This window comes from Hyla sarda, chromosome 9, assembly GCF_029499605.1.
Source record: "Hyla sarda isolate aHylSar1 chromosome 9, aHylSar1.hap1, whole genome shotgun sequence".
Lineage (NCBI taxonomy): Eukaryota > Metazoa > Chordata > Amphibia > Anura > Hylidae > Hyla > Hyla sarda.
Window position 1 is genome coordinate 172,935,770 of NC_079197.1, and position 12,027 is coordinate 172,947,796.

General features: G+C 42.5%; 1 protein-coding gene across 2 annotated transcripts in view; it reads right to left on the minus strand.

Moving 5' to 3' along the window:
• Positions 1-403: 403 nt before the first annotated feature.
• Positions 404-12,027, minus strand: part of LOC130291830 (butyrophilin subfamily 2 member A2-like) — a 77,541-nt gene continuing 65,917 nt past the window's right edge. Inside the window, exons 4-8 of one of the 2 annotated variants that reach the window (XM_056541142.1) lie at positions 10,095-10,211; positions 7,201-7,221; positions 7,097-7,117; positions 4,289-4,315; positions 404-1,110 (exon numbers count right to left, since the gene is read on the minus strand). In XM_056541142.1, coding sequence (XP_056397117.1) covers positions 551-1,110; positions 4,289-4,315; positions 7,097-7,117; positions 7,201-7,221; positions 10,095-10,211 — 746 coding nt within the window. In that variant the 3' untranslated portion in view covers positions 404-550. The remainder of the gene's footprint in view (positions 1,111-4,288; positions 4,316-7,096; positions 7,118-7,200; positions 7,222-10,094; positions 10,212-12,027) is intronic. The other variant, XM_056541143.1, reaches the window with a different exon arrangement.

Below are 12,027 nucleotides of genomic sequence, written 5' to 3' on the forward strand. Positions count from 1 at the left end.
TTTTAAATCAACTGGTGCCAGAGAGTTAAGCATATTTGTAAATTACTTCTATTGAAAAATCCTAATCCTTCCAGTACTTATCAGCTGCTGTATGCTCCACAGGAAGTTGTGTAGTCTTTCCAGTCTGACCACAGTGCTCTCTGCTGCCACCTCTGTCCATGTCAGAAACTGTCCAGAGGAGGAGCAAATCCCCATAGCAAGCCTATCCTGCTCTGGACAGTTCCTGACATGGACAGAGGTGTCGGCAGAGAGCAATGTGATCAGGCTAATAAAGAAATGTAAAAAGGAAAGAACTTCCTATAAGCATACAGCAGCTGATAAGTACTGGAAGGATTCAGGTTTTTCAATAGAAGTATTTTACAAATCTGTTTAACTTTCTGGTACCAGTTGATTAAAAAAAAAAAAAAAAGTTTTCCACCGGAGTACCCCTTTAAGAGGTTCCTCAGGTGGCTGGAGGTCCACAGTTTGAAGACCACTGCACTACTATATATGCATCTTACAGTTCACCCGTCAATACCAGAACCAGTCCACTTCAATCTTCCCACCATCTTTAATTTCCCATAATTCCATTCTGGATTTCTTGTTGGTCTCCACCCATCAACCTCACGGTGTCTCCAGTTGTGCCCAACCAGAAGAAGGGTAAGACACGTTCTCTAGAATGTCCAACGCCATCGAATGTATAGAGGGCATCCCAAGTTTTTGGATCGTAGAAGGTAAGCTGCCGGGGTCCCGAAAGATTCAGGTAGACCCCAACTCGCTCAAGCTGTCCCACTGCTAGAGGAGCCTCTTGAGTGTCTAGGGCTCTAAAGTCTTCTACGAAACGGGAGATACACCAAATGTTTTCCTGGGGTCGAAACATATACGCGTCTCCTCTTCTCCTGACCTGGGGGGAAGCCACTCCAACGGCCCACTCCAGGCAATTGCCTAACTCCACTTCCCAGTAATGGCAGCCGGTGGAAAAGGCAGGTAGTCCCAGGCAGCAACGCTCAGTTTCAAAACGGGAATTGCTCGAGGGAAATGGGTCAACCGGCCGTCGATTCATGAGCGTTAGGAAGTTGGGGGCGACGGACAACTCGGGGTGGGCTGTCTCTGGACTTAACGTAATGTGTTCTGAAAGAGAAGGGTGACATTTAGCTTGAGTAAAAAGGTAGTAAAATGCTGATATAGGACGTGTAGAACAAGGGTCCCCAACCTGGTCCTCATGGACCAACAACATTCCAGGTATTTTCAATTACTCCAGTGGGTGGGCCTTAAAAGGGGTATTCCAGGAAAAAACTTTTTTTTATATATCAACCGGCTCCAGAAAGTTAAACAGATTTGTAAATTACTTCTATTAAAAAATCTTCATCCTTTCGGTACTTATGAGCTTCTGAAGTTGAGGTGTTCTTTTCTGTCTAAGTTCTCTATGATTACACACGTCTCGGGAAACGCCCAGTTTAGAAGCAAATCCCCCTAGCAAACCTCTTCTACTCTGTGCAGTTCCTGAGACAAGCAGAGATGTCAGCAGAGAGCACTGTTGTCAGACAGAAAACAACAACAACTCAACTTCAGTAGCTGATAATTATTGAAAGGATTAAAATTTTTTAATAGAAGTAATTTACAATTCTATTTAACTTTCTGGAGCCAGTTGATATATATATATATATAAAAAAAATTTTTTCCTTAATAACCCCTTTAAGGACTGGATTGGGGGCCTCTGGTGTAGAATAGTGGTCCTCAACTCGGTCCTCACGGCCCAGCAACATTCCAGGTTTTTTCAATTACTCCAGTGGGTGGGCCTTAAGGACTGGGTTGGGGTCCTTTGGTGTAGAACAGCAGCCTCCAACTCGGTCCTCTAGGTCCAGCAAAATTCCAGGGTTTTTTAGTTACTGCAATAAAATAGAACAGGGTTAAATTCGAATCCTGGACTGTTGGTGGGAATTATGGACCGGGTTGGGGACCTCTGGTGTAGAATACCACAGGGGATTGATCACCCATTTGGTTTAATATCCTCCTCAATTCTCTTGCACAGTGACCTCTGCATATGGTACAGAGCATGCCCACTACAATCTCCTATCAGAACCATTGAGAATTAACTAGGCTTCATTTCACCCACTATAATTTTTTCCTAATTCCGCCATCTCCTTCACAGTGACCTCTACACATCGTACAGAGCATGCCCACTATACTTTTCTATAACAAAAACCACTGTAATTAATGTCCCCCTCTCTTTTTCCTGATCAGTGACCTCTGCACATGATACAGAGCATGCCCACTATACTTTTCTATAACAAAAACCACTGTAATTAATGTCCCCCTCTCTTTTTCCCTGCACATGATACAGAGCATGCCCACTACACTCTCCCAAAAAATTAATTGAAAATTTCTCTAAGAAGTTAAAAAGTTGGGGCAACAGGGCTGTCTCTGGACTTAACATAATGGGGGGGGGGGGGGGGGGGGGGGTATTTAGGAATAATGGCTGTTGTATGTGTTTTTTTGCTCCTTTATTTTCATGGGTGGAATTTTAACTCACCGCACCAAATTTACAAAAAGTCAGGCTATAAATTTGGTGCAATTTCGGAAATGACTGTCATATTTGTGAATTTACCCACCTTTCAGGTGATGGCTCTTTCAGAGGTGAATCCTTGTGTGTTACTGCAGGGCAGTTTAGTGGCTTTATTGTGAATGTCCTTTATTTTACATTACAAATATAAGGACTTTTAAACATGTCCATCCTAAATAGAGATGAGCAAACTTACAGTAAATTCGATTCGTTACGAACTTCTCGGCTCGGCAGTTGATGACTTTTCCTGCATAAATGAGTTCAGCTTTCAGGTGCTCCGATGGGCTGGAAAAGGTGGATACAGTCCTAGGAAAGAGTCTTTCCTAGGAATGTATCCACCTTTTCCAGCCCACCGGAGTACCTGAAAGCTGAACTCATTTATGCAGGAAAAGTCATCAACTGCCGAGCCGAGAAGTTTGTGACGAATCGAATTTACTGTAAGTTCGCTCATCTCTAATCCTAATCATATTGAAAAAAAATAAAAAAAAATAATTATTAACAAAGTTTTATTTTTTTTGTTATATTTTTGAAAGGAAAAAATAAATAAATAAATAAATATATATATATATATATATATATACCGTATTTTTTGCCGTATAAGACGCACTTTTTCTTGGGGGGGGGGGAAAGTCGGTGCGTCTTATACGGTGAATACACCCCTATCGCGGCGGTCCCTGCGGCCATTAACGGCCGGGACCCACGGCTAATACAGGACATCACTGATCGCGGTGATGTCCTGTATTAACCCTTCAGACGCGGCGATCAAAGCTGACCGCCGCGTCTGAAGTGAAAGTGACACTAACCCGGCTGTTCAGTCGGGCAGTTCGGGACCGCCGCAATTTCACCGCGGCGGTCCCGAACAGCCCGACTGAATAGCCGGGTTAGTGCTTACAGGACAACGGGGGGGGGACACCTTACCTGCCTCCTCGGTGTCTTCTCCGTTCAGGGATCCCCTGTATGGCCGGCGCTCTCCTTCCTCGTTGTCGCGTACGTGCGTCGGCGTGCGTAACGACGTGATGGCGACGACGGAGAGCGAGGATACCCGGCCGGCAGCAGAGATGTTCCGGATCGACAGGGACACGGCGACAGCGATGGAGCGACATCCAGGGCAGCGGTGACGGGTCGGGAGCGGCGGGGACACGTGAGTATTACCTCCTATGCAGTGGTCTTCAATCTGCGGACCTCCAGATGTTGCAAAACTACAACTCCCAGCATGCCCGGACAGCCGTTGGCTGTCCGGGCATGCTGGGAGTTGTAGTTTTGCAACATCTGGAGGTCCGCAGGTTGAAGACCACTATTGAGTTCAAAATCTTTATTTTTTTAGATTTTGCACCTATAAATTGGGTGCGTCTTATACGCCGGTGCGTCCTATAGGGCGAAAAATACGGTATATATATATATATTTCAAATAACAAGGTGATTTGCTTCTATTAATTTCAACTAATTTTTGTAATGTGTCTTTTCTATGCCACTTTTTTTTATGGAGGTGACTTGCGCCCTTTTAATGGATTTGTGCCAAATTATGCGCCTCATTAAAAAGTAGCATTTTCATAAATTCCTGACCATAGGAAAAACCCGACTGAAAACGCACATACAACAGCCAACCAAAGGAATGTGCGTAAACGAAAAGGCGCAAAGAAAAGGTGCAAAAACTGTGCCCCAAAAATTTGCGCCAAATTTAGACAGGAAAAAAAGGGTAAAAGCCTCTGGTGAGGAAGACCCCAGATAAATAATATGGTCACTTACCTGGAGTCATAACGGCTTTTCTCCAAGCTAAAATGAGAAAATGGGGACTTGAAATAATTGGACAATCCTGGCTGAACATTCATTTCAACTGAGCAGAATTTTTGTTTGTCAAATAAAATTTTAAAGATATATATATATATTTTCTCTTGTATGTTGTGGGCCCTTCCACTTTTATTTAAAGGGGTACTCTGGTGGAAAAGTTTTTTTTTATCAACTGGTGCCAGAAAGTTAAACAGATTTGTAAATGACTTCTATTAAAATATCTCAGTCCTTCCAGTACTTATTAGCTGCTTAATACTACAGAGGAAATTATTTTCTTTTTCTAACACAGAACTCTCTGCCCACATCTCTGTCCATTTTAAGAACTGTCCAGAGTAGGAGAAAATCCCCATAGAAAACATATGCTGCTCTGGACAGTTCCTAAAATGGACAGAGATGTCAGCAGAGAGCACTGTGGTCATGATGTCAGCAGAGAGCACTGTGTTCCAAAAAGAAAATAATTTCCTCTGTAGTATTCAGCAGCTAATAAGCACTGGAAGGATTAAGATTTTTTAATAGAAGTCATTTACAAATCTGTTTAACTTTCTGGCACCAGTTGCCACCGGAGTACCCCTTTAATACCTTTAATATAGGGTTGTATGAAAGTTTGAAATGAGAAAAAAATTCTAGATTACTGTATATACTCGAGTATTAGCCGACCCGAATATAAGCCGAGGCCCCTACTTTCACCCCCAGAACCTGGGAGTACCTGGGACTGGGTCTCGAATATAAGCCTAGGGGGGAAAATACATCATCCCCGCCTGTCATCATCCAGAACCCCCTGTCATCATCACCCCCAATCTATATCCCCCTGTCATCATCCAGACCGCCCCCTCCGTCATCATATAGGCCCCCCCACGTTGTCTACTCGCCTCCCCAGTTCTCTCGGTCCTGTTGCTTAGTAGCTGCAGGGACCGTCCGCATGCTGGTGGGGAGGGTGAGCCGGACTGGGCCATCCATCTTCATCAGGAGACCCTCATCTCCACTCCGGGCCGGCCCCAGACTAGTGACGCTGCATTGAAGTCACAGACGTCTGCTGCGCACGGACGTCCATGTGCGTTGTCGTCAATGCAGCGTCACTAGTCGGATGGTCCCTGCAGCGAAGATGGGGGAACCGGCCAACCCCCCCCCCCCCCTCCCCACAACGGTATGTATATTTTTTTTTCACTCGAGTATAAGCCGAGGGGGCCTTTTCAGGCCGAAAAATTGTGCTGAAAAACTCGGCTTATACCCGAGTATATACGGTAAGTTAAAATAAGCGGTAGTTTCTCCTCGAGCTTGTTGACCCTGGGGATAAGTAATTAACATATCAACAGTAGATCACGAGAGAGTTATGAAGGATGGTGTCATGGGAGGATACATTCTCTTTTTGGCAAGTGGAGTAAGCGCTAAATTAAGTGAAATATAATAATGATATATACTTTGGAAAATATTAAATGGTAAAAGCAGCTGGAAAAAAAGAGAAAGAGGAGACGCCGCGGAAGGGAAAGGAGATGTAGAGGAGCGGTGCGGCAGGGTCGAAATGTAAAAATGTTGTTCCTTTTTTTTTTTTTTTCCTTTTCTCTCTTGGAAGTAGGAATTGAAGTGTGTAGTTGTAAGTAAAAAAAAAAGTGTCAATTGGGGATTTTAAACGGGTACTCCGGTGAAAAACTTTTTTTTTTTTTTTTTTTTTTTTAAATCAACTGGCGTCAGAAAGTTCAACAGATTTGTAAATTACTTCTATTGAAACAATCTTAATCCTTCCTGTACTTATTAGCTGCTGAATACTAGAGCGGAAATTCTTTTCTTTTTGAAACACAGAGCTCTCTGTTGACATCATGACCACAGTGCTCTCTGCTGACATCTCTGTCCATTTTAGGAACTGTCCAGAACAGCATATGTTTGCTATGGGGATTTCTTTTTACACTGGCAGTTCCAAAAATGGACAGAGATGTCAGCAGAGAGCACTGTGGTCATGATGTCAGCAGAGGGCTCTGTGTTTCAAACGGAAAAGAATTTCCACTGTTGTATTCAGCAGCTAATAAGTACTGGAAGGTTTAAGATTTTTTAATAGAAGTAATATACAAATCTGTTTAACTTTCTGGCACCAGTTGATTTAAAAAAAAAAAAAAAAAAAAGTTTTTCACCAGAGTACCCCTTTAATAATATGTGAGATTTTATTTGTGATGGGGGTTGTAATTATATGAAGATGTAAATATTATAGTGGTTGAGGTAAAAAGGAATAATAAAATAAAGATGTTATAAAAATAAAAAAAATAAAAAAAATATATATATTTATATATATATATATATATATATATATATATATATATATATATACATACCGTATATATATATATATATATATATATATATATATATATATATATAAATATGTTTGTATATTTATATATTTATTTATTTTTTATTTCATTTTTTGTGCAATAGGAAAAGCAATATGGACCTGTGCAGGGTGAGGAGGCCCAGGCCACTTTCACCATGGTTGGTAGACCAACTAGCATCAGGCCGGCTGGATGGAGAAAGGGTTTTGGTAGAGTGGACGGCCAACCCGGAAAAGTTTATTTTTTTTGCCCAAGATTATGGTTTACAGGGTAGAAGAATAAGGTAAAATCCAAGATAAGCATGAAACATTTTGACCTTCCATCATTTGATAGTCCGGTTTGGTTGGCACGTCTTCATTTTAGCACATCATGGGCCGTGGGTACAAGGTGTCATTTGTATAGAATTGGTGCTCAATTTTTGGATTTTGTAATGAAATGGGAAACTTACCAACTTCAGAAGAGAGATCATCTGTAAAAACAGAGAAACCGAAATCAACACAGGATACCAGTCACTATACCTGGTTAATACTGATATATGGCGTCATAGCTCACCTATGGTCCTGCGGAGGTCCGCTAAAACAGAGGGAGAAAACAAGATTAGATTCTGTGCCCAGACATTCGATGCACGGAGCGAACTTCGGTCAGTGCCGGATGACTGTCGATGCCAGGTGGAGAATCGTGACGTCACTGCCATGCCCGCTCGTGACGTCACGGCAATGCCCCCTCAATGCAAGTCTATGGGAGGGGGCGTGACGTCCTTCACGCCCCCTCCCATAGACTTGCATTCAGGGAGCGTGGCCGTGACGTCACACACCTCCGGTGCTACACCCGATGTTCTAAATTAATGCCGGGTGCAGCAGGGAGATCGCGGGGGCCCAAGCGGCGGGACCCCCCGTGATCAGACATCTTATCCCCTAGGTGGTAACATGCCACCCACTTGGCTGGTCTTCAGATCATAATCATGGAACCCAAATAGCAGAGAAGCCAACACTGATGTCCATAACTTTTAGCCGGTGGTCAGAATTTACCACCCCTGACCCCTTGCAATATTTCTAATACTAGGAAGATCTCCATTTGGGGAGATTTATCAAAAGTTGTCCAGAGGAAAAGTGGCCCATAGCAACCAATCAGATCGCTTCTTTCATTGTTAACAAGACCTCTGAAGAATGAAAGAAGCAATCTGACTGGTTGCTATGGGCAACTGGGCCACTTTTCCTCTGGACGGGTTTTGATAAATCTTCCCCATTGTTTTTATTAGATAAAATATCTAATCAATACCTTTTTTATAGCTGGCTGGGTCAAGAACCGATTGGGGGTTGTTACCCTTCCCGGTGAGAAGTTTTGGGTCCAGTCCATAGCTGTGTCCAGTTTCTCGCCAACCATAAGCTTTTTTCATGAAGCCCGTCTTCAGCCATGATCCAGCTATGGATCTCCCATTCATCACGTCCGGTGGCACCAAGTTGCCATAGCAACCAGTATTAGCTGATGACATTTTTTACAGGCATTTGGCTTTACATTGGAGTTTGGAGTTTAACATTTGCCTATTTTTCATGTTTGTACTTTGTTATCCTGATCTTGACTCCAACGTTAACCCTGACCTAGGCCTTGTTCCTTGATAACTCTCCTACCATCACTATTTCTTACCCCATGCCTGTTTTCTGACTATGGTCCTGCCTTATCTTCTAGCATCTCATCCTTGGCACCAGTCCTGTCTACACTACTGCCCCATCCGCGCTGTTGCCACCAATGGATGAATATTCCGATGACAACAAACAGATATAACCATACATCATTGTGGGGGCAAGCAGCAGGAACATTCAGGGCTGGCCCTACAATGGGTCCTGCTGGGTCCATAGGACCCAGGCGGCACCTTCCCAGTGGCAGCAAATTGCCGGCCGAGAGGATTTTTAAACTCTTTACGACCCATGACGGACTTAGTCCATCATGGTGCCGCTCAGGGTGTATGGAGCGGGCCCCTGACTCAAGCCCGCTCCATACCTGGGGGCCCTCAGCTGATTGCTGTAGCTGGGGGCCGCTGCTAATAGCCGCAATGCAGCTATCACCGCAGCCGGCTATTAACCTTTTAGATTGCCGCTGTCAAAGCTAACAGCGGCATCTAAGGGGAGCTTTAAACCATCCCTGGTGGTCTAGTGGGGTGGATCACCCCCCTGCAGCACGATCACGGGGGGGACGATCCACTGTGGAGGTAGCCGGAGGGCTTATCTCTGCTTCCATTTGGTCCATGGCTCTGTCATTGATAGATCCTGGCTTCACCAGGCTCTACCAAATGATCGCAGAGCACACAGATTAATAATGTTCCATGGAACTGCATTGATCTCTACAAGGAATCTGATGATTCTTTCTCAAAGTCCCCTGAGGGGACTAATAAAGTGTTAAAAAAAAAGTTTAATAAAAGATTAAAAGAGACACATTAACCCCTTCCATTTAAAAAGTTCAAATCACCCCCTTTTCCCATTCTCCATATAAAAAACATGTAAACATAATAAAAATGAACATATTAGGTATCGACGCGTGCGAAATTGTCCAAACTATTACAATATAACATTATTATTCCCATATGGTAAATGGTGTAAACTTAAAAAAATACAAAACCCCAGAATTGCAGGGCAACATTTCACTCCTGGACCCAAGCAGCATAATGTCCGGGCATGCTGGGAGTTGTAGTTTTGCAACAGTTGGAGGCACCCTTGTTGGAAAACATTGGCCTATAAGGACCATTTACTGTAACTGTGGCCCACCATATGTTGCAAAACTTCAACTCCAAGGATACCCAGACAGCCTTCGGCTGTCCGGGCATCCTTGGAGTTGAAGTTTTGCAAAAGCTGCAGGGTTGCAGTTTGAAAACCACTACACTAAGGGAGATTAGAGGGAAGCCTTGATTTACCTTTCTGGGATAGTGTGCATCCTCTGGAGGAGCCAGACAGAACTTTGGTGTCCGGGCATGCTGGAAGTTGAAATTTTGCAACATCTGGAGGGCCACAGTTTTAGACACTGCCTTAGACTATGCACCCCAGTCTAGCTGGACCAAACCAATTGCGGCTCAGAGAATCTACCACACCAATAAGAAATATAACAAAACAAAACCCGGACAGATGTTCTTGCATTCATGTTTTTTCAAGCTGATCATAATGTGTCAAGCTCCTGGGACCCTCAGCGATCAACTGGACTAAAATAAAGTAGTGAATTCTCCTACAACACCCCCATAGGAAAAAGTAAGTATTACATGGTGTCCATTGACATCAGTGGCCTGTCTGGGTAATGTATGGATGTGCTGGGTCCTCCAGAGAAGGAGGAGCTCCTTGAAGTTGCTGTTTAGTCTGATCAAGAAAGTCCTGAACAGGACCCCCCTCTCTAATAACATATAATGCCCTAACAGGGTGTAAGAATATTTGTTTTCTAAACTGGACAAATCATTTAAGTCCCACCTTGTTGTTTGTGCTGCTTCTGGATGTAAACAATTGCAAAAATGGCTCCTGCTGTCAATGTCAAAGAGGAAAAGATGAAGGCGTACGCCCACGATGAGAGACGGGGAAACATGTCCTCTGGGGAGACAAAGAAATAGTCAGTTATATATATAATTCAATATGTGTGTGTATGTATGTGTGTATGTATGTATGTATGTGTGTATATATGTGTATATGTATGTGTATGTATGTATGTGTGTATATATGTGTATGTATGTATGTGTATGTATGTGTATGTGTGTGTGTATGTATGTATGTGTGTATATGTGTATGTATGTGTGTATGTATGTGTATGTATGTATGTATGTATTTATTTGTGTAAGTGTGTATGTATGTGTGTATGTATGTGTGTATGTGTGTATGTATGTGTGTGTGTGTAAGTGTGTATGTATGTGTGTATATGTGTGTGTGTGTATGTATGTGTGTAAGTGTGTATGTATGTGTGTGTGTGTAAGTGTGTATGTATGTTCGTATGTATGTATATGTGTATGTAGGTGTGTATGTATGTATATGTGTAAGTGTGTATGTATGTGTATGCATGTATATGTGTAAGTGTGTACGTATGTGTGTATGTATGTGTGTATATATGTATGTGTGTATGTATGTATGTGTATATATGTATGTGTGTGTGTGTGTGTGTATAAATATATATATGTGTATGTTTGTGTGTATGTACAGTATGTATGTATGTGTGTGTATATATATGTATGTATGAATGTGTGTATATATGTATGTGTATATATTTATGTATGTGTGTATGTGTATATATGTATGTATGTGTGTATGTATGTATGTATGTGTATATATCTATGTATGTGTGTATGTATGTGTGTATATGTATGTATATATGTGTGTGTGTATGTATGTGTATGTATGTATGTATGTGTGTATATATGTATGTATGTGTGTGTGTGTATATTTATGTATGTGTGTATGTGTGTGTGTATGTATGTGTATGTATGTATGTGTGTATATATGTGTGTATGTATGTGTGTATATATGTATGTATGTATGTGTGTATGTATGTATGTGTGTATATATGTGTGTATGTATGTATGTATGTATGTGTGTGTATATATTTATGTATGTGTGTATGTGTATATATGTATGTATATGTGTGTATGTATGTGTATGTATGTGTATGTATGTGTGTATGTTCCAGCATCACGCCCAAACAGCTAAAGATATTAACATGAAACTTGGTCACATGTTACTTAACCCTTACTCACCCCCATTTGCCAGGGTCAGAGTTTTTGTTTAATGTCCCATACAAGTCTATGGGAAATATATGTTACTGGATAACTTCCAAACGGCTGGAGATATTTCGATAATACTTGGTCACATGTTACTTATATGTCCACTTAAAATATAGGATAGTTAATTTAACCCTTAACTACTCCCATTTGTGAGGGTCAGGGTTTTTGCTTAAAGTCCCATGCAAATCAATGGGAAATATATGTTCCCACATAACTTCCGTACGGCTGGAGATATTTCAATACCTGGTCACATATTATGGGTCGGGATATGAGGACGGGATGGGAGGTCGGGATGAGAGGTCGAGATAGGAGAATGGAATAGGAGGACGGGATAGGAGGTCGGGATAGAAGGACGGGATAGGAGGTCGGGATAGGAGGTCGAGATAGGAGGACGGGATAGGAGGTCGGGATAGGAGGTCGGGATTGGAGGTCGGGATAGGAGGACGAGATAGGAGGACGGGATAGGAGGTCGGGATAGGATGACGGGATAGTAGGTCGAGATAGGAGGATGGGATAGGAGGTCGGGATAGGAGGTCAGGATATGAGGACGGATATGGAGTTGGGATATGACAACAATATATGAGGTCGGGATATGAAGTCAAAAGCTTCCTACTTTGTTTATTTTGCTCCCCAACAAG